General features: G+C 37.3%; 1 protein-coding gene across 1 annotated transcript; it reads left to right on the top strand.

Annotated features, from left to right (window-relative positions):
* Window positions 1-5,603: 5,603 nt before the first annotated feature.
* On the top strand, window positions 5,604-14,716 carry LOC104546005 (activating signal cointegrator 1 complex subunit 3-like; the record flags this gene model as incomplete). The annotated part of the gene is made up of 5 exons (XM_010191281.1): window positions 5,604-5,755; window positions 6,244-6,394; window positions 12,079-12,285; window positions 14,221-14,396; window positions 14,495-14,716. Coding segments are annotated over 5 exons (834 nt in total), but the record flags the coding sequence as incomplete, so codon positions are not given.
* Between the last annotated feature and the right edge of the window lie 4,304 nt (window positions 14,717-19,020).

Consider the following 19,020-nt stretch of genomic DNA (forward strand, 5'->3'; position numbering starts at 1 on the left):
ACTGTAGGCAGTTGACTTTTAGCTGAGGAATCACAGATACAGTTCTCAGCTGCAATGGCACTTCTTATGTTACCTTAGTGTCATTAGGTAGCCCCTGTATCCAGAGCAGTTATCATTGTTCATTTAGCTTCGCTGCCACTTTCCTTAAATATAATTTAGCTACAAAATATTGACATATAATTGTAAACATTGTAAATATAAATTTATGTTTACAGTATTTAAGTAGAAATGCTTCATATTTTAAGAGTTGTATGACATGTGATTTCAAAGAGAAGAAATTACTCCAAGCAGTATGCAGTCTCTGTTAATAAGATGCAGGCTGTTTCATTTTAGCACTTCAGTAACTTACCTTAAAGGAAAAAGCTATTTGAGTCATTTGGGTAGATCAGAAATTCTGCTCGTTGTACAGTCTCTGTTCCCCTGCCACCTCCCCAGTCATACAAGAGTGATCCAGAATGTCTGGCTTTCAAATGAAGGATTTGAAAGTAATACCAAAAACAGTGTTAAAACTTTTCAAAATGTTTCTAAAATAAAAGGTTTTGCAATCAGGATATTTCAGTTGCTAGACAAATCTAAATGAGTGGGGGGTGAGTAAGGCAGATACATTCATTATGGAATGGTTTAGTATCTGTTATTTCTAGCACATATTCAGAGTGCTTAAAAATACCAGAGAAAAGCAATGTTTTGCTGTCAGTGTGTTTTGCTATCAATGTTTTGCTATCAGTGAGAGTGCCACACACTCCCCTCTCCCACATCCTGCCTCCGTCATTGCTTCCCCTCAAGCTAGGGAATTACAAATCATAATTCACATTCCAAGCATTAGTAGTAACTTTGGCTAAAAAGAGACAGACTGTAAAATCTCCACTACATGATAGACCAGAAAGGTACAATTTAATCAGTTTAAATTATTCAGTACTTAAGAATAAAAAACCCCAGTGCTTCTGAAAATAAGATGATGGAAACCTGATAATAGATGCTGAGAGTTTTGTATTGATACACTCCTAGAATGAAGAAAGAAATAGCAAGATTTTGATCCAAACATTTTGACATTCAGTTCTGAATATCATCAAAGTGAAATTTTTTTACATACCTGACAAGTACACCTATATTAATCAGTTACTGAGCATCAGAATTCTTGTGCAACCCTTGCCATGGTTTGTAGCTTGTTGCTTCCCACATTGGTACAAGCCAAGCTGTATTCAGTAATGACAGACAAAATATTAAAGGATGTGTCACTAATTGCTGTTATTACTTTGTGGTTTTAACACTTACATATGATGCTTGAGAGGCTTAAATGCTAACACCTGATTTTTTCATTAAAACCTGTCTCAGTATAGGCCTCTACTTTTATTCTCCTAAGTGTAGGAAGAGGCTCAAATAAGATGAGGGTAAACATATTTTTCATTATAACAGGCAATATTTCCCTTGACTCTGTTTATCCCATCTTTTCTACTTTAGGTTAAAAAGTGGTGGCATTAGGGCTTTTTTTTCTTTTAGTTTGCTGATTTAAAAAAAAAATTGTATGGTTTTTTTTTTGTAAGTAAAAGCATCTTTGTAGTTTCGTGGTTTCACTTCTTGCACTCACTGTCCTCTTAATTTTTTCTCTGTGATAAAATTCTCCAGTGTTGGCATGAAATTCTGAGACTAGAAAAGCAGATAACCAATTTGTGCTGTTTCTCGGTTTAGAAGAATATTCTTAATCTGTTCCAATCTTATAAGCTATAAGACATTGAGAAATTACTTCTTTGCCAAATAAGAGTTAAAGTTAAAAAGCCACAAGTTCCTAGACAATTATACTGGTTTGTACTTAAAAAAAACAAACCAAACAAGTAGCAATTGGAGAAACTAGAGAGACTACATGTTTCTCATCAGATAACATAAATATTAAATACTTACCATTTTTTCTTTTGTCTTTTATATTATTTTCTTTATTTAGTTGCTACATTTTCTATAACTAATTGCGAGATAGGGGAATTACTCAATTTGTTACCTTGAGTATTCATACGAATTTCAATAACCATTTAAGTATTGAGCATCTGTGTGTTTTACACTTAGTGGAAAATGAAACGTGTGTAGGTTTCCAAGGCAGCAGATGAAACAAGCCAACTTTACCATTGTTCTGACTTTTTCACAATGTCACTGTCTTGGATTTCACATACAGATAGAGATGCTGTGAATAAATTCTATGGGTGAAGAAGCAGAAAATAAGGAGGAAAAGAGGATTTGCCATGTGGATTCATTATAACAATGTGGAACACAGTCTCTCACACACACAGGCTTTCCTTACTCCCTACGGGATATCTATCTGTAGGCCTCTATCAATTTCTAAGAGATTTTCTATGTGAAAGGATCCTCCAGCTAATTTCAGTGTGTAGCTTGTTTTAGATTTATCTTTCTCTTACGTCTTCTCTCTTCCTTTACCCTTTTCAAACCTCTGTTAAAAGAGGTGGGGGTAGGGGAATAGATTTAGGAAAAAAAATAAAGGGAAAGAAAATTATGAAAACAGTGCTATGCATGTATCCTCAGAAACATTTTATGAAAATACCACTGCTTCATGCTGAATAAAAATATAACTTACTGTATTCTTCTTGCTGCTCATGGAAAAGACAGGATATCTATGCACCCATTATTCTTCACCTATATACAGCAGTCCCGTCACTGCAGAACGTGATGTTTCAGGCTATGTCAGAATAGCAGAAAGGAAACAAGAAGAATCAGGTAGTGGAGAATAGAGAGAGATACCACATTGTCTCAACAACACACTCAGAGACATGGACTGGACCATATGTGGAGGCTTCAATGTATTTTAACATGTGAAAGCAAGTAAAGAGTGACTCACCCTGTAAGTTTAAAAAATGGACTTCAGTCTGATACATGCTAAGAACAGTTGCCTCTTTATCTGACTAAAAATCATGTGAACCAGTGCATAAATCTACAAGCCATGAAGCTGCTCCTTTCAAATGTCAAATTTCTAACATAATTTTATTTTCTATCTGGTAAAAAGCAGCATACCTGGAATCACCTTGGCAAGCCAAGTGAAAAGACAGAAAAAGCAAGCCATTAATGTTGTCCTGTGAGGGACTATTTCTAGGGTCACTAGGAATGGTATTAGAGTGTTTCAGGGTGCTGGGGCTCTTCCTTCAAAAAAGACTAGTTAAATATTAAGTCTCGACCTTTGTTAGCTGAAAGGCACTTTATGCACAATTCAAGAGAAATGAGACAACATTTGTGTAATGCAGGGTAACACTTTAAATATTTTTCTAAGTGTCACTGATCTTAGCACCCCGATCTGGAATAAAACCTGTTGAAATTGCATTGTAAACTGCTAAAATAAACTGTGTGACTGGCCAGGACTGAAACTAACTTGTGTCTTTAAACTCAGTATTTCTCCAGAATCAGTGTAATTTAATTGAAATAGCTCTGCGTGTGTAAACAACTCCTTTGTTTAAAGAAGATTTCACTGTTTAGTTTGCCTTAAGTAAATGCTGCCTTTTGTTTGTCTGTAAAACATTTGATTAAATGTAAGGACTTACATAGACAGCTTCTCCTCATTACACTAGTGGCTGGGAAATAAGTTAAAATGATGCAGGTATCTGCTGTGTAAGGAAGTATCAAACAATATCATTTATCTTGAAAAGAAAAACCCATGGAAACACCTTAAGCCTAGTCCTAAAATCCAACTACAATTCCCCTAATATCAAGAAGATGGTATGTAAAGAAGTGTTGAAATTTTTCAATGTACTAGACTCTTTTCTTGCTTTCTTAAAGAAACATTTCCTAGTATTTTAATCAAACTCCAAATTTCCTACCTGGCAAACCACTTTTAAATACATTACTTTCTACTGAATTGGTGTGTTGTAATATGAAGACCCACACTTTATTGTGATCGTAATGGCATTAAACAAAATAAGCAAGACAATTAATATGTAGCATAATTTTCTTCACCAGCTAGAATCCTTCTATAAATTGTAATAATGTAATATACTCTAGACAGGGTGGAACTCTTAAATTCTCTTTCAGACTAACCAAAATAATTTAAGTCCAGGCAGGAAAAAGGCAAGCATAACAATTTTTTCATGTCAATAGGGCCATTCACAATGCACAATCCGTAATGAATTTTGCAGATTTAGATCTTTATGCTAGTGATACTTAAGTATACCTTCTACTCGTATTGTCTAAAACATAGTAAGTAGATAGGGAACACAAACTCATGAGACATGGAAGCCAGGATGGTCATTAATGCTTTAATGTGTGCTGAATAGCTGAACAGGGGCTTTTTTTTTTGCTTGTGTTTTTTCTATACTTTGGGAAAGCTTTTCAGATTCAGGATAGAGATGCCAAAAGAGAGACAGCCAAGCATCCCTCATTCTTAAGACAATCAACTGTTTACAGTGCAGAGGGTGAAATCCATGTTATTTCTGACTGCTCTTACTCTCCCTAGGTAAACCATTAGCTGTTTTGTAATCTTTCTTCAAGATTGCGAGTTAGATGTCAGTGTTGAACAAAACCTCAAAATTCTCATTAAGTTAAATTTTAGGAGTTTTATCTAGTTCAATTCAAGAGATTTTTTTAAGTTCTTAGGTTAAAATTGGAATAATAACTGCTACTGATAAGTAACATTAATACTAACTTTTGAACAAATGTAAGTATTATATTGTTGTTAAATAGTTCAAGGATATTTGAATAATTATGCAATTCTGACAAAGCTCTCATGTCAAAATATAAACCAATACTGCAGTTAATTTTAACTTCTTGCTTTACAGTAAACTGAGATTTATTCTTTTCATTCTGAGTTGGAGTATGTAAAAGAGAGGTTATTTGTAAGGAAAACATCCCACTTTCTGCTCTCGCTCCAAAAAACTTGATGTAAATTACCTTTTCAAGGGTAAGAGTTGATGATGATGATGATGCAAGATTTAATTCATCTTTATTCAAGAGTAATTCAAAAGGTGCCTACTGCCATCAGTAGAAGTTGAAGTAAATTCCTGTGTTGAAGTTCCCCTCAGTTCAAGAAGGACAGGGAACTGCTGGAGAGAGTCCAGCGTAGGGCTACAAAGATGATCAAGGGAGTGGAGCATCTCCCTTCTGAGGAGCGGCTGAGGGAGCTGGGTCTCTTTAGTTTGCAGAAGAGGAGACTGAGGGGAGACCTCATTCATGTTTATAAATATTTAAAGGGTGAGTGTCACGAGGATGGAGCCAGGCTCTTCTCGGTGACAAACAATGATAGGACAAGGGGTAACGGGCACAAGCTGGAACACAGGAGGTTCCACTTAAATTTGAGAAGAAACTTCTTCTCAGTGAGGATGACAGAGCACTGGCCCAGGCTGCCCAGAGAGGTTGTGGAGTCTCCTTCTCTGGAGACATTCAAAACCCGCCTGGACGCCTTCCTGTGCAACCTCATCTAGGCGTTCCTGCTCCGGCAGGGGGATTGGACTAGATGATCTTTTGAGGTCCCTTCCAGTCCCTAACGTTCTGTGATTCTGTGATTCTGTGATTCTGTGATCTAGAAATTCCTGTATGTTAAACATTAAATAAACTGTTTTTCTTATATGAATCAGATATACAATTATACTTATCTCTTTTTTTATATCTTCTTTGATTAGGCAATGCTGGATGTTGCAGCACATCATGGCTGGCTGGTGACTGCTCTGAATATAACCAATCTAGTGCAGATGGTGGTTCAGGGCAGATGGATACATGAGTCTTCCCTGCTTACTTTGCCCAATATAGAGCTACACCACCTTTACCTTTTTCGGTATGTAACTCTTCTAAGCATACACAGGTTTGCAAATTCCACCTCAGACTGCTGTTTGTGTTTGAATGCATTGCTGTGCCCGAGAATGTTCATTAATGCACCCGAAGCTGAACTTACTCTTTCACAGTGATGCCTTCCCAAATGGAGTTTCTGTTTCTGTTTTCTATATTCATTGATTAATTAACCCCCGCAGATTATTTTGAGAACAGTGATTCCAGACAAATTAACAAGAGATCGCTGGAAGGGTTCCAAGTCCTAACAAATCTAACTGTATATTAATTATCTATTTTAATCCATTATAAAAATACATTAGTATCCATCTTAATATAACAGATAATGCTAAGCTCTATAGATGCCTAGATGATGCAGGAATTAATGTTATCCAGAAACAAATGACCACCATTTAATAACAGCAGTATCAAGATTTACCACCTGAAAACAAATGTTTGCTCTCCCTCTCTGGGCATATGTTTTGCTGTTTGTATCAGGAAATGGAGCCAAGGCTCAAGGAAGAGCATGCATGGGGGTTACCAAGGACCTATCGAGTGTCTTCCCGAACTAATGGCTGCCTGCGAAGGAAGAGAGAATGTTTTTGCTTCCATTGTGGACAGTGAATTGCAAACAGCACAGATTTCACAGGTAATGCTTTCTATCAGTCATCATTATCAGTGTGATTGGAAAGGAAGAGCAGTTGGGAAAAGAAATGCTCTCTTCGCTTCCCGTCAGTAAATATCATGTGATGTTCTGTCCAACACATTCATTGCTCTGATTTCAAGGTACTGCCAGATTCACAGGGTTTCTTCTCTGCCTAGTTTTCTTACTATTTTCACTTATGCCCTGGTAAGCAGTAACAGAGTCTGGTTTATGGCTGATATTACCACATCTCTTTGCTCTAAAGATGCTTCTCTAGGTCATTCAATCTGCTGAGTGTTATCCACCTTTTCATAGCCAGCTATACACTAGGAATACATGCATTACAAATGTCATTATAGCTGGTTTATGAAGTGGTCTATCAAACACCACTTTTTTCTGACAAGTAAAAGATTCAGCACTCATTTTCTATTTGAAATAGAAAAAGCAGATGAAAATTTCACACTGTAAAGGGAGAGAAAAAAATACTGTCTCAAAATGTTGAGGCTGCTGGAGTGGTATTTTCAGTTTGGTTTTCAAGCTATTTCCAGCAAAAGGCAGCTATATTGCATAGTATTCATCACATGCTAAGTCTATTGGTTTCAAATAAATGTATGAAAGATGAAAACTTCAGAAGGTATACTTCAAATGTTTTTTATTTGAATATTTTAAAGGACAGCAATATGTCGTGTGTTTGACTGTTCAGCTTCAGTTAAACCTTTTACTGGTATGCAAACAAGAAGAAAAGTACTTAAATGTCAGTAACAGACATCTGCATTTGTAACTAAATTAACATCAAAATTTTGAATTAAGAAAATGTATTGACATCAAAACAAGGCTTCCTGTAACAACAGATTTCTAACATAATACACATTGATTTCAGTCCAACTTTTAGATGTGATAAAAAATTAGAACATTGTTATAATTAGTTCAGGGAGAACTCAGAAGTAAACTTACTTAATTTATTTGCATAAATTGCCATTCTGTTATCTTTAAAAGCAAATGCAAATTGGCTCTGTCTGATATGATGATGGTTATTTGGCTCAAAAGTGCTTCAATTTGCGTAGCAATCTGGTGTCGTCTCTGCAGTGAGGCGATCTCAGGTAACATACAAATCCTGAATTATTCTAGAAATTAGTATGTTTAAAGCATCAATTTAAGTGCTAATTGCAGTAGTAATGAGAAAAAGCAGTACTACTGTGAGATTTGCATCTACTGCCCCATCAGTATGCCTGGAACGGCTGCTGACTGGCAGAGGATTTGGCTGCTAATTAAATAATTGTATGCATGGCAGTGTTCTCGTCTGATTCAATAGATGAAGATTAATCCTCAGATAAATATGTTTGGCTGGTATTGAAATGTCTTAGCAGTTTCTTCAAAAATAGCTTGTGTGTGTGTGGTGTGTATGTTCACACTGTGAATGACTCTATGCCTCTATATGTCTGTGTTTGTAAATACAGATGCATATAAGAGGGAAAAACATAATGTCTTTGCATCATATAAGGAGAAAAAAGTTTCATTTCTGTGAGCTGGGATTGGCCATATTGGGCGTAGCAAAGCCATGACTATATTATGCAGGTCATTGCAAATGTGAAACATTTATACCAATATTTTATATTTTTTATGACATCTTTTTCAGAAAAAATTATTGTAATACCTTGTAGAGAATTAAAATTCATATTGAGATGGCCTGTTGAGTGCCTTCATGTGTAAAGTCTTTCAGTGCACACTTAGCCAGGGGGCAACCAAGAGAAAAATTCTTCAGTAAAGAATGCATCTCTATTATATATTTCCTATAACAAAAGAATATAAGATTACATAGTTTAAGCCTAGCATTCTAGCACCAGACCTGAACAAAGTCAAATAAAGTGGTAAGTAAACCGTTAAATTGCCAAAAACATTCTTTTCATAACGAACCTTTTACTTCTTACTCACAGCATATTGAACCTATATTAAACCTGTTACTAGCATGAAACTGGTAAAAACAACTTAAGTCTTACGTAAATTTGAGACAGGAAAAGGAAGAAATTTCACATTTGGAAAGAAGAAAATGTCTTTTAAGCAGATTGTTAATTAATTTTTAAATAACAGCTCTTGAAGCTGCTCATGGATTTGGAATATTAGGCTAAGTCCTGGGGAGACAAATTATTGGAAAAAATGGTAATGATAATATCAAAGGTTCATTTAGAATTTCTCATGTGGTTATGGTTTGATTCTATGGGTTTGGTAGGTAAGGATTGAGAGAGAGAGAGAGAGAAAGATACATAGATAGATACATAGATACATAGAAAGAATGTATCTATGTACAGTGGGCATGTTGACATATTTAAAAGGAGATAATATGTGCTTATGTCATCCTATGCAGAAAAAAGCCACTAACATTCTCAAGAAATACCTAAGTGATGTGGGAGCCTGAGTTTAATTTTCCAAAAGTTAGTTATAATCCTAAACCTCACTGAAAGTCAGCAGAGCTTTATATGCTGACAGCCTAAATTCAAAAACTATTTAGACTGTAACTCTGATCTTTGGCCTAAGCTCTATGTTTGTTTCCATGATTCATGTTTTTAAAATCCTACGCTGCTATTTATATTATTGAAAGAGAAACAAGAAACTTCAAGATTGAAAAAATATCACTGCTCTAGTATTAGCTGCTTTTACTCTGGAATTATCTGTGTTCCTACAATCTTCTTCTTTTTCAGCTGCTACTACTTTACTCTTTTTCTCAGTAAGAAAAGCATTTCTTAATTTTCTCCATATTGCATGGATGATTAAAAGGCAATTTGCTGTCCTTCTGTGTCAATGACCAAGCAGTACCAACTTTGCCTTTAATTTTCAAATACACAAGGCCCGGAGAATGACATTTTCCAACTACTTTCTTAATCTACTTAGAAAGTTAGTCAAGTTACTTTATTTTATTTATACTGTAAAAGCTACACAAGGGCGTGAGAGCCTTTGACAAGTAGAATATGTTGGAGTTGTACAGTATAAACCAATCTTCAAGAGAGCGACAGGTAACACCACTAAAGGAGTTAATTCATTATGATCTCTGCTGAAATCAAACTTTATTCTAACATAATTGTAACAGGCCTTATCCTCTGAGACAGTACACATACAAGTTTTCCAGGTAAGTGATAACCAAAGGGGTGACTGCCAGGTATATGTTAGGGTGCCTGTACTGAACACAGCAGAAGTGCACAGAGGATCTCACACAGTAGGTCTGTACCATTCCTACAGTAAGCTTCATCTTAAGAACCTTTACATTAAACAGAAAATTGTTTGCCAGTTAAGATGTTACTACTTTAGTTGTCTTATCCACTGTGATCTGCTGGAGCTGATTTTAGTAGTGCTTTCTGTGTTAAACGTAGCAACATCCTGGCAACAACTAATTCATTAAGAATGCCTGTGGCGTTTTTTCTCCTTCTTCAAGGTGCTGCCTTTTTCCCCCTTTTCCCTTTCAGAGTAGGGACAGAGAGGGATATCTTTCCCCTTAACATTCTAGCTGTTTATTTTCTGTTATAATTTTCCTGTCCTTAGCTAAGGATCTATTAAGAACATCAGTGCAATTCCTTGGAGTGCCCTGCTTTTACACCGCAGTTCCTGAGCACTCACAGCTGGCCCTCCCCACCTTCTCCATTGAACGGACACAGCTGTTTATGCAGCACACAGAAGAGGGAAGAGAGAGAGAGAGAGAGATTAGTTTTAGCCTATATCAGTTTTCTCATTTAGTTCAGCCAGGCTCTGGTAATGCAGCCATTTTAATCCAACAGAAATCTGCACTGCAGCCGAAATGGGCAGTCCTGCCCTCCCTGTGCCATTTTCACCTCTCCTGACCCAGCTCTCTGCACAGCTGCACAAAGCCGGTGGCTGGTTTGGGCGAGGAGGTGGGAACAAGCATCTGGGGACCAGGGGAGGAGGGATCATTTCAACCTTCTCGCTGACAGTCAAAATGTCTTGTAGCCAAGTGGCTACATGAATGCTTGTGCCAGCAGGGGAGGAGGCTGGGCCACTTCTTTTAGTGGCACTGAAGGTTCATGCTTATTCAGAGTACTCACAGGATTACAGAATGTGCTTCCACAATCAGCTTTAAGCTGATCTAAGTTGATGCTGTCACCAAAATGATTAACAAGCTGATCCATCTAGCTGCACAATCACAGCATGGTAGTGCCAACATATCAGGGATGGAGTGGGACAGCTAGCTGGTGAGGAGGATGCTGGAGAGAGGGACAGCACCTCCTTTTCCTACAGCAGAGCGATCTCAGGTCTGCTTCCCCTGGCCGCTGTATCCCTTATTATGTATTAACATATACCGTTGTTGTCAGTATGAATCACAGCAGTGATGTCTCCAAAAAGCAAACTGAGCTTTTATTAGGGCTCTCTGCCTTCCAGCACAGAAAAAGTAATCAGAGGCACATCAAGCACAATCTAAATGAAAACAGATTTTCTTGAAACAGAAGATGGTCAACATGAAAAATAAAATATACATCAGTCTTTTTCCAGATAAAACATTTCTGTTCCATGCCCGCATTGCCCATGCAACTATGCCTACCCAATTCATTCCTGCAAGTTTCCATTTTGACATCTGCTGACAGTTTAACAAGATCAGTATTCTTTTCTCCTTCCTCTCCTTCCTACCCTCTAGCTGTTCCTATGTGTTTTTTGAAAACATGAGTGAACTGCTGATTCCTATTTTGTTTTGGAGGTGAAGGGGAAGTAGGGCAGGGCAGGGCAGGACAGAGGGTGGTTCTTCATTTTTTGGATTTTCTTCTTACAGCACCAGCCCCTTTGATCTTTTTCAGCCATAGTGAGGCCACAAATCATTACCTCCATTCCAGTCAATTTTTCCATTTCTTCTTCCTGACAAGTTTCTTTCATTGAAGTTGCTGATTTTACTAAATGAAAGCCTGCACTTCTCCTCTCCATTTTTGTCACAGCTTCTCAGAGCTGCTTTTCCTTCTCTGATAGAGGCAGAGACAAGGAACTAATAGGGCTGTATTTTCAGGATGCCTTCTTAAGGTTGAAGAGAGTGTCATGTTGAGCTACACAAATTGTATGCTTCCAACAGTTCTCTGTACAAGGATGGGAGACAGCTGAGGGCCTGTTGCAGTTCATGAGAAACCACAGAGACTTAAGATTCCTCACGAGGATTGCAAGAAGGAGGGTTCATGAAGATCAATGCAAGAAAAACCTTAAAGAAAAATACTAGGGATAACTTTAGATGTGCAGTTGAACTTTTGGTTAATTATCTGAACTGATCCTCTGAACTCTCTGAGGTTTGCCCATTGCTAATTAGCACTGCAGAGACTTGTTCTTTATGGATTATGCTAAGGAAGTTTAATTTAAAACTTAATTATACTAGTTTTTAAGTGGCTTATAGGAAAAAATACTTTAATCGGGAGTGGTAAGGAATTTTTCCTGTGTTCAGACATCAGTAATCTTAGTGAGCCATGTATAACATGCTTGAGGAGTTTCACATTTGTTTTATTTGCTTAGAAGAAAGTAGAGTAAGAGGTTAATGAAAAGTATTTTATGCTTGATTCTGAGCCATATGATTATATGCAGTGTTCTAATACATAATATTATTAATATAGAATAAATATGTAGACTGCACATTGAATTGTTATTGTTACAGTGACAGTGGTCTGAGCTGTATAGATTGTCTTGTAATCCACAGGGTTCTGGGGTTTTTTCTACAGGCCTGGAATTTCTTGTGCCGTTTGCCAATCCTAAACATCAGCCTGAGCATTAAGGGCTGTTGGGATGACCCAGTTCAGCCACAGAATGAAGTGCCTGTTCCTTCCTGGACAACTGACCCACGAGATGACAAAAGATGGATCAAATTACACGCTGATCAAGAGTATGTGCTCCAAATAAACCTGCAGAGGACTCAGATGGGGTATCAGGTAGGATTAATTTATCATTTCCTTTCCAAGGGCAGAAGTCTCCAATAATCTGTTTACATTATCAATAATGCTTTATACGGAATAATGGAGTTTTTTTATGGTTTAAGTGTTATGTAAATTACAAACACCTTCAAAACCTCTTCTGTGTTAGTAATGAAGCAAATGGTTTTTCAGGTTGCAATAGGATAGTAAATAGACTTTTAAGTTAAAATTCTAGATCAATTCAGGTCAATGAAAAAAAAAATTTCATTTTTTACAAACCAGAAACTCATAAAGTTAATTTGCTTGGGTACTATAAGCTGATAACTTCACAGGCAGTATATAAGTACTCACCATCCCCAAACTCCTACCACTCCTACACTCTTGCATATCCTGCTTCCCCAGACCAGTTTATAAGCTTCCCTATTATATTCCCATGTAGCTCCAAACTACATACCAGACCCATACCTGTAAGCATGTTTCTACTTATAACGCATCCTCAGCCCTTTACTGAGGATATTTTCCTCATATTTTATGTGTCAAGCTTTTTTCAACAGCTCCTAGAATGGCAGCCACAAACAATTCTCTTCCACACCTAAATTTCAGTCCCATTCCTTTGCCTAGTTAAAGCACATCCCATTTCCTCTTGGGCTGGTGACCTCCCAAGGCATGGCTTCATGTGTCAAGCCAGAAACACCAGCAGCTGCACAGATTTCCAGCTGTTCTGCCCATAGCAGCAGTAACTCGCTGTGCGTTTGTCAGCTTTTGGAAGAGTTAAGGCCACGTCTCCTGCATTCACATCAGCAACTGCTGACACTGTCACTATCACTTACTTATAGGTGCATTTTTTTTTGTCATTTGCATGCCATGAGTGGCATATGGACCACCATGATTTATGATTTTGCTAATGAATTTATCTAATATTTCAAGCAACTAAGAATTAATTACCAGCATTTTTGCTAAGATACAAAGAAGAGTTCAAGATATAAGCAGAGAACAGTTTTAGACTGTTCTGAGACTCTTCATTTTGATAAATAATGGAGATGCACATGTTCTCTTGCAAATCCTGAAGTTAACTTACATTAGTTAAAGAATTAGATTTGAAAAGTATTCTTCTTTCCCAAAAGACTTCTTGTCCTGACTACAGCAGGTTCGCTGTATCTCCAAGGGGAGACTGTCTCATTTGTAAGAAGGAAAAAGGGTCAAAGCTCCTCCACGAATTGCTCTATTTGCTGTGCCAGTTACTGACAGAGACTTCCTAACCAGAAGCCACAGAAAAGAAAGGATCAGGAGCATTTCACGCAGTGATCACTGTTTTATAAACCTCTCCTAGAATTTGGTCCCTCGTCTGTAAGAAACAGCTGGATCAAACTGTTTCTGAAGCATCATTGCTATGGTGGTGCTTTTTCTTCTCTCTAAATCTTCAGTAAAACCTTTCCATCTTCAGAACACAAAATGAATGCTGATTGAATCTGCATCATGACATCTTCAGCTTTCAGCAGTAAAGTCACTGTCTCAAAGAATGACTGAAATAATCTTTTGTTTTGCTATATCAACCTCAAATAAAGACTTCAAGTGCTGTTTTTCTGTTTATATTAATCTTGAAGGGTATTTTTTAGCATTATTTAAAGACACAAGGTTTACAATTAACGCTTCTGCAGAGAACAGCATTTGGAATACATTAGATTAAATTACAAAAAAGGGAACAGTATTTCCATTCAAATTTTAATGGTTTACAAAATAATTGGAATACTATCTCATATTCTGGGTTTTTCTCTGTGGACTGTGATATTTTTTAAAAACAACTTCATCTGGAAAAAAATAAAAATATTTTAGTCTGGCTAAATTACTGTCTTACATAAAAAATTCACAACAATGTGGTTTTGAGGTGTTTTTCATTCAAGGAAGAATGGCATTTTGGAACAGTTTTGCTAAACTGTTTATTTTCCCCAACAGGGAAAGCAAGATAGTAAAGCAATTGCTCCTCGCTTCCCTAAAGTTAAAGATGAAGGATGGTTTTTGATACTGGGAGAAGTTGATAAAAAAGAACTCATCGCCCTGAAGAGAACTGGATATGTCAGGAATCGAAATACTGTTTCTCTTGCTTTTTATACTCCAGAAACTCCTGGCAAGTATGTAAAATTTAAAAATTAAGTTCTCTTAAAGATTATCTTTTCCAAGTAGTCAAGATCTAATTTCCAAACTAATGATTCTGCTTTTTACATTTTAGGTGTATCTACACATTGTATCTCATGAGTGACAGCTACCTTGGCTTGGACCAACAGTACGATATTTACCTGAACATTATACCACCTCGTACGTCAGCACCTGTTGAAACAGAGGGGTCTGATGCCATGAGTCACCTGGCTCTGAAGTAAGGTGACACGAAGAGTCCATTCAAAAGAACTGGTCTTGCAGCTAAGACATCTGGTCATTCTGGACATCAAAAATGCATTTGCCTTAGTGGAACCAACTTCAAACCTCAAAACAACGGGAAAATTGAAAGGGACTACTGTCTTGACTCTGGTAACACAGAGTTAGCCACAGTGGCCTTACTCCTTTATGAAGATTTGTCTTCTCTTGTTTCATCTTTCTTCTTTCAGAAGTCATACTGTTAATTGAATTTTGACACATCAAAATAAATTACTAAAAGATACTGTAACTTGCGCAAATTAAAGACTGTAGTCTTCATTTTGAGAAGTGTTCTGTAGGCTATCAATGTAGTTTAAATAACCAACTTTTTTAATTTATAGGGAAAAATACAAAATTTGATCTAAGAACTGCTGAAAATATTGAAGGATGTGTTATATTTCATGTTTAATAAAAATATGTCCATAAGAATGTTTTGCATTAGATTTTTTCCATGTGAAATATGAGGTAGGTAGATATATATAGTAACAAAATTGTCCTCTTACACATACTACTTCTTGAAGGTGATAATCTAAAGGAAAAAATTTCACAAATTTATATTAATTATAGATGCAGTAAATCTGGTTATAAAGGCATGCTATATAGTATAAAATATTGCAATTTATATAGATCATAAAGGGTAAAATTTAATTACATGTATATACATACACATATATACACCACGTTAAATATTTACAAATTCCTGAATTTTGAAGCACAAAAGCATGTAAAATCAGGTGTCCTGTTCTAGGGCTCTGTGCTAAAGTGGGCAACTACATTCTGTAAATAAGGGAGAGTGAGGCTCCAAAAATGGGGTTTACAGCAGATGGCTTGATGACCAAGGAAGAGTTCTGCCAGACGATAGGGAGTGATTGTGCCATGGAGGCACCTCCACCTGCAATACATAAATCTGAAGGGAGAAGGTAGCAGCATCTCTCTTCTGCACAATACAGGGGTTCAACCGCAGATCTCCACATCCTGAAGTCAGGCCTCTAAGGGGATTCAAGATGCTGAACAAGGACTTAGAGGCAACACACTGCAAAAATATTACACATCTTCATTCAGATAGACTAGACCTTAAATGGAATATTTGTATTAGAACTTGTTCTGCTTTGCAGTTAGTTGATAAGCGTTACCTGAGGGCTCATTTTGCTCTCATTTCCATTGTGTTTCACCAGATGAAAGAGTACAGCAGAGCTGTTACCTGAAAGCTTCGGGAAAGAAGAAGGAAAAAAAATAAAAAAAAGAAATAGAATTTACACTGGTGGTGCTACACCCATGAAGAATCAGAGTGGCTGAGGTTGAGGGGGACCCCTGAAGGCCATCTGGTCCAAACCCCCCAATCAAACAGGGCCACCTACAGCTGGTTGTCCAGAACCATCCAGATGGCTTTTAAATATCTCCAAGGGTGGAGACACCACAGCCTCCCTGGGCAGCCTCTTCCAGGACTTGGTCAGCCTTACAGTAAAAAAAGTGTTTCCTGATGTTCAGAGTGACCCTCCTGTGTTTCAGTCTGCACCCATTGCCTCTGGTTCTGTCACTGAGCACCACCAAAAAAAGTCTGGCTCCGCCCTGGTTAACTTCTTCCATTCAGGTATTTAAAAATGTTGATGAGACACACTCCCCTCCCCACCCCCCAGACCTTTTCTTCTCCCTTCTAAGCAGTCCCAATGCTCTCATCCTTTCCTCATGTGAGAGAGGCTCCAATCCCTTCCTCTTCTTCATGGCCCTTTGCTGGACACTCTCCAGTATGTCTGTGCCTCTCTTTTGCTGGGGAGCCCTGAAATGGACACAGTAATCCAGGTGTGGCCTCAGAGAAGGCTGGCTGATCTCAAAGGGTCCATAGTTAATTTATTTCATATCTATCTGGCACCTTTAAATTGTGAGAAGTTTTTAAAATAATCAGTTCTGTAGTCGAGTGTTTTCAGACATCTTCACCCGATGACGTTAAAAATTTCATATTTCATTATTATACGTTGACCTTATTGCCTAAGAAACTGGGACAATAATAGAAAAAGCTGACACTGTATTTACAGCCTGCTAGATGATACAGCTGCCACCTTTGCCATTTAGACTATATCCAATATAATATGGTGGTGTGTCACATAACACACAGATTTTTTTCAAATTGGTAGGCAAAACTTTGGTTATACACACATTGTAGTCCTACGCCCATTTTTAAAAGAATTGTTTTCTCTAATCCACAAGTACATTTTCACAGAAATTAAGCCTTTTCTTTGGGAAAATTCTTGGCTGAAGCAATATATTGTCCCTCAACAATTTTAATTAATTAGGGAAGAGAGCTATGCCACAGTCAAACAACATACCAACATAGTGACGCTAGCTCTTGTTGCTTTGTAAATGCACATCACAAAACAGCCTCACTGCGGAGTAGCAGACAATAGCTTCAGTATTCTGTGTTAATCAATTAAAGAGTCTTTGTAATGTCATTTGTACCATTTGTACTTTGGTTTGGAAATATTGTATTTAACCTCCTAGCATGTTAATTTTTTTTTAAATAGTTTGGTGAAATTTCTAAATAACATATTTGAAACTTTTTTTTTCCAAAAGTATTGGATTAATAAAGACAAAATCTAAAGCAATATAGAATGAATTTAAGCAAATTGATTAAAATCTGTATTTATCTGAAAAATCCAAGAGATGGTGTTCTGCTGCATTTGCAACAGCTGCTTAGAAGGAACAATCAATTTGTTCAATCTAGTGTTACCTAATGGTGGAAAAAGAGAATAGCTGTCTAACAAAAGTATGAAAATCAAACACAGAATTAAAAAAAATAAATACTTTTGGTGATGCAATTATCATCATTATGGATAAACGAGCAAATTGACAGCACATACAGATATTTTCAATGTTAAGTTTCTCATTCCAGTTTGCAAGCTGGTTGTTGTTTCCCTCCCCCCCTTCCTTCTTGGAGCAGCTGCAGTTAGTGCTTGCCTGCCCAGGTACAATAAATCTTCCAAAAACTGGAAAGAGCAACCAAAAATACGCACATCTCATGCATCAAGGCCTGTGTGACTTCACCCTTTCCATCTTACCCTGTCCTAATCTGATCACAGCAGTACTTAGCAGGAGCTAGAGAAACTTTGGGTATGTACAATCATCCTCCATCTCTTCTTCCAGGGCTCTTCTGATGCAATCTGATGTTTACAACCTTACAGCTTTGGTTCTAGTCCAGGTCCTGAACGTATCACAGTGGCACCATGAAACCACCTCCACTACTGCAGGTTGGACTTTGAATCTTTGGAGGCTCTATTTTCACCCAGAGGAAATCAGGGGTTTATGCTGCTGACCCAAAATTATTCTTACTTGTCATGAATTTGCTTCTAGAGATCATCTCTAGATGATCATCCTGAAGGAAACTTCTGGAAGTCTCAGTGACCAACCTCTATTCTGGAGCGTAGTGTAAGACTTGAACATTCACTGAATAGGCTGCATTTAAAGAAAGGTAAGTTCTGCAATTCCAGTTTTCTAGTTCTGGGAGGTACCTGCAAAGAGAAGAAGGTATCCCATGTCCATCTGCTCTTGCACATCACAGCCTGAATCTAGATTTCTATGTTCCTCCCTCACTCAAGAAAAAGAGGCTGTGATATTTTTAAAAGAGTTTGATGAACTGATCTAACAGGCATCACTTTTCTATGAAGAGACTTATTTACTGCATCCAGTTCTTAAATAATCACTTCCTTGTCTTGCCTCTACCCCTCCCTGCACCATCTTCCACTACCTGTGAGCCCAACAGTCACACCTGTTCAGAGACATTTATCCGTATTAGTGCCAGTAAATTATCACAGAAAGCACTTTTTTAAACTCATCTCTCCATGATGTGTTATGGACACTATTCTAGCCTATGCCGTAAGTATTGAAGCAGGACAAAGCAAGGTAATACAAGCAAACGATATATATTTTTTCCACATCCTAAAAGTCTCCATAAAAAGTCTGAACTAATGCTGAGAGTAGGAAAAAAAATCTGTATGGTAATTCTGTAACTAGAAAGCCAAGCCACAGATGTAAAAAAGCAGCTACCGATCCATCCAAGCATGTTTTGTGTTATTTTTATACACCTTTTTTTCCCTTAAGGTAACCTTTCTTCCAGTTTCTTGCACACCTTTGACCGTGATTTAGTTGTTTACATGCAGATATCTAGTGCCGTTTAATATGCAATATCTCATCTGGCCTCTACATTCAGTTCCAGAAGAACGTGTGCCATCTGCAGAGGGCTATCAGTTGCGAAACGTGATGCTGTTTTATCTGTGGATGCCTCAAGTAACCTAAGGCATCTGAAATTGCACCAGGTATCTGCATTCATGTAACCAAATTGAACTCTTATTA

Source organism: Mesitornis unicolor, unplaced genomic scaffold, assembly GCF_000695765.1.
Source record: "Mesitornis unicolor isolate BGI_N332 unplaced genomic scaffold, ASM69576v1 scaffold6929, whole genome shotgun sequence".
NCBI lineage: Eukaryota > Metazoa > Chordata > Aves > Mesitornithiformes > Mesitornithidae > Mesitornis > Mesitornis unicolor.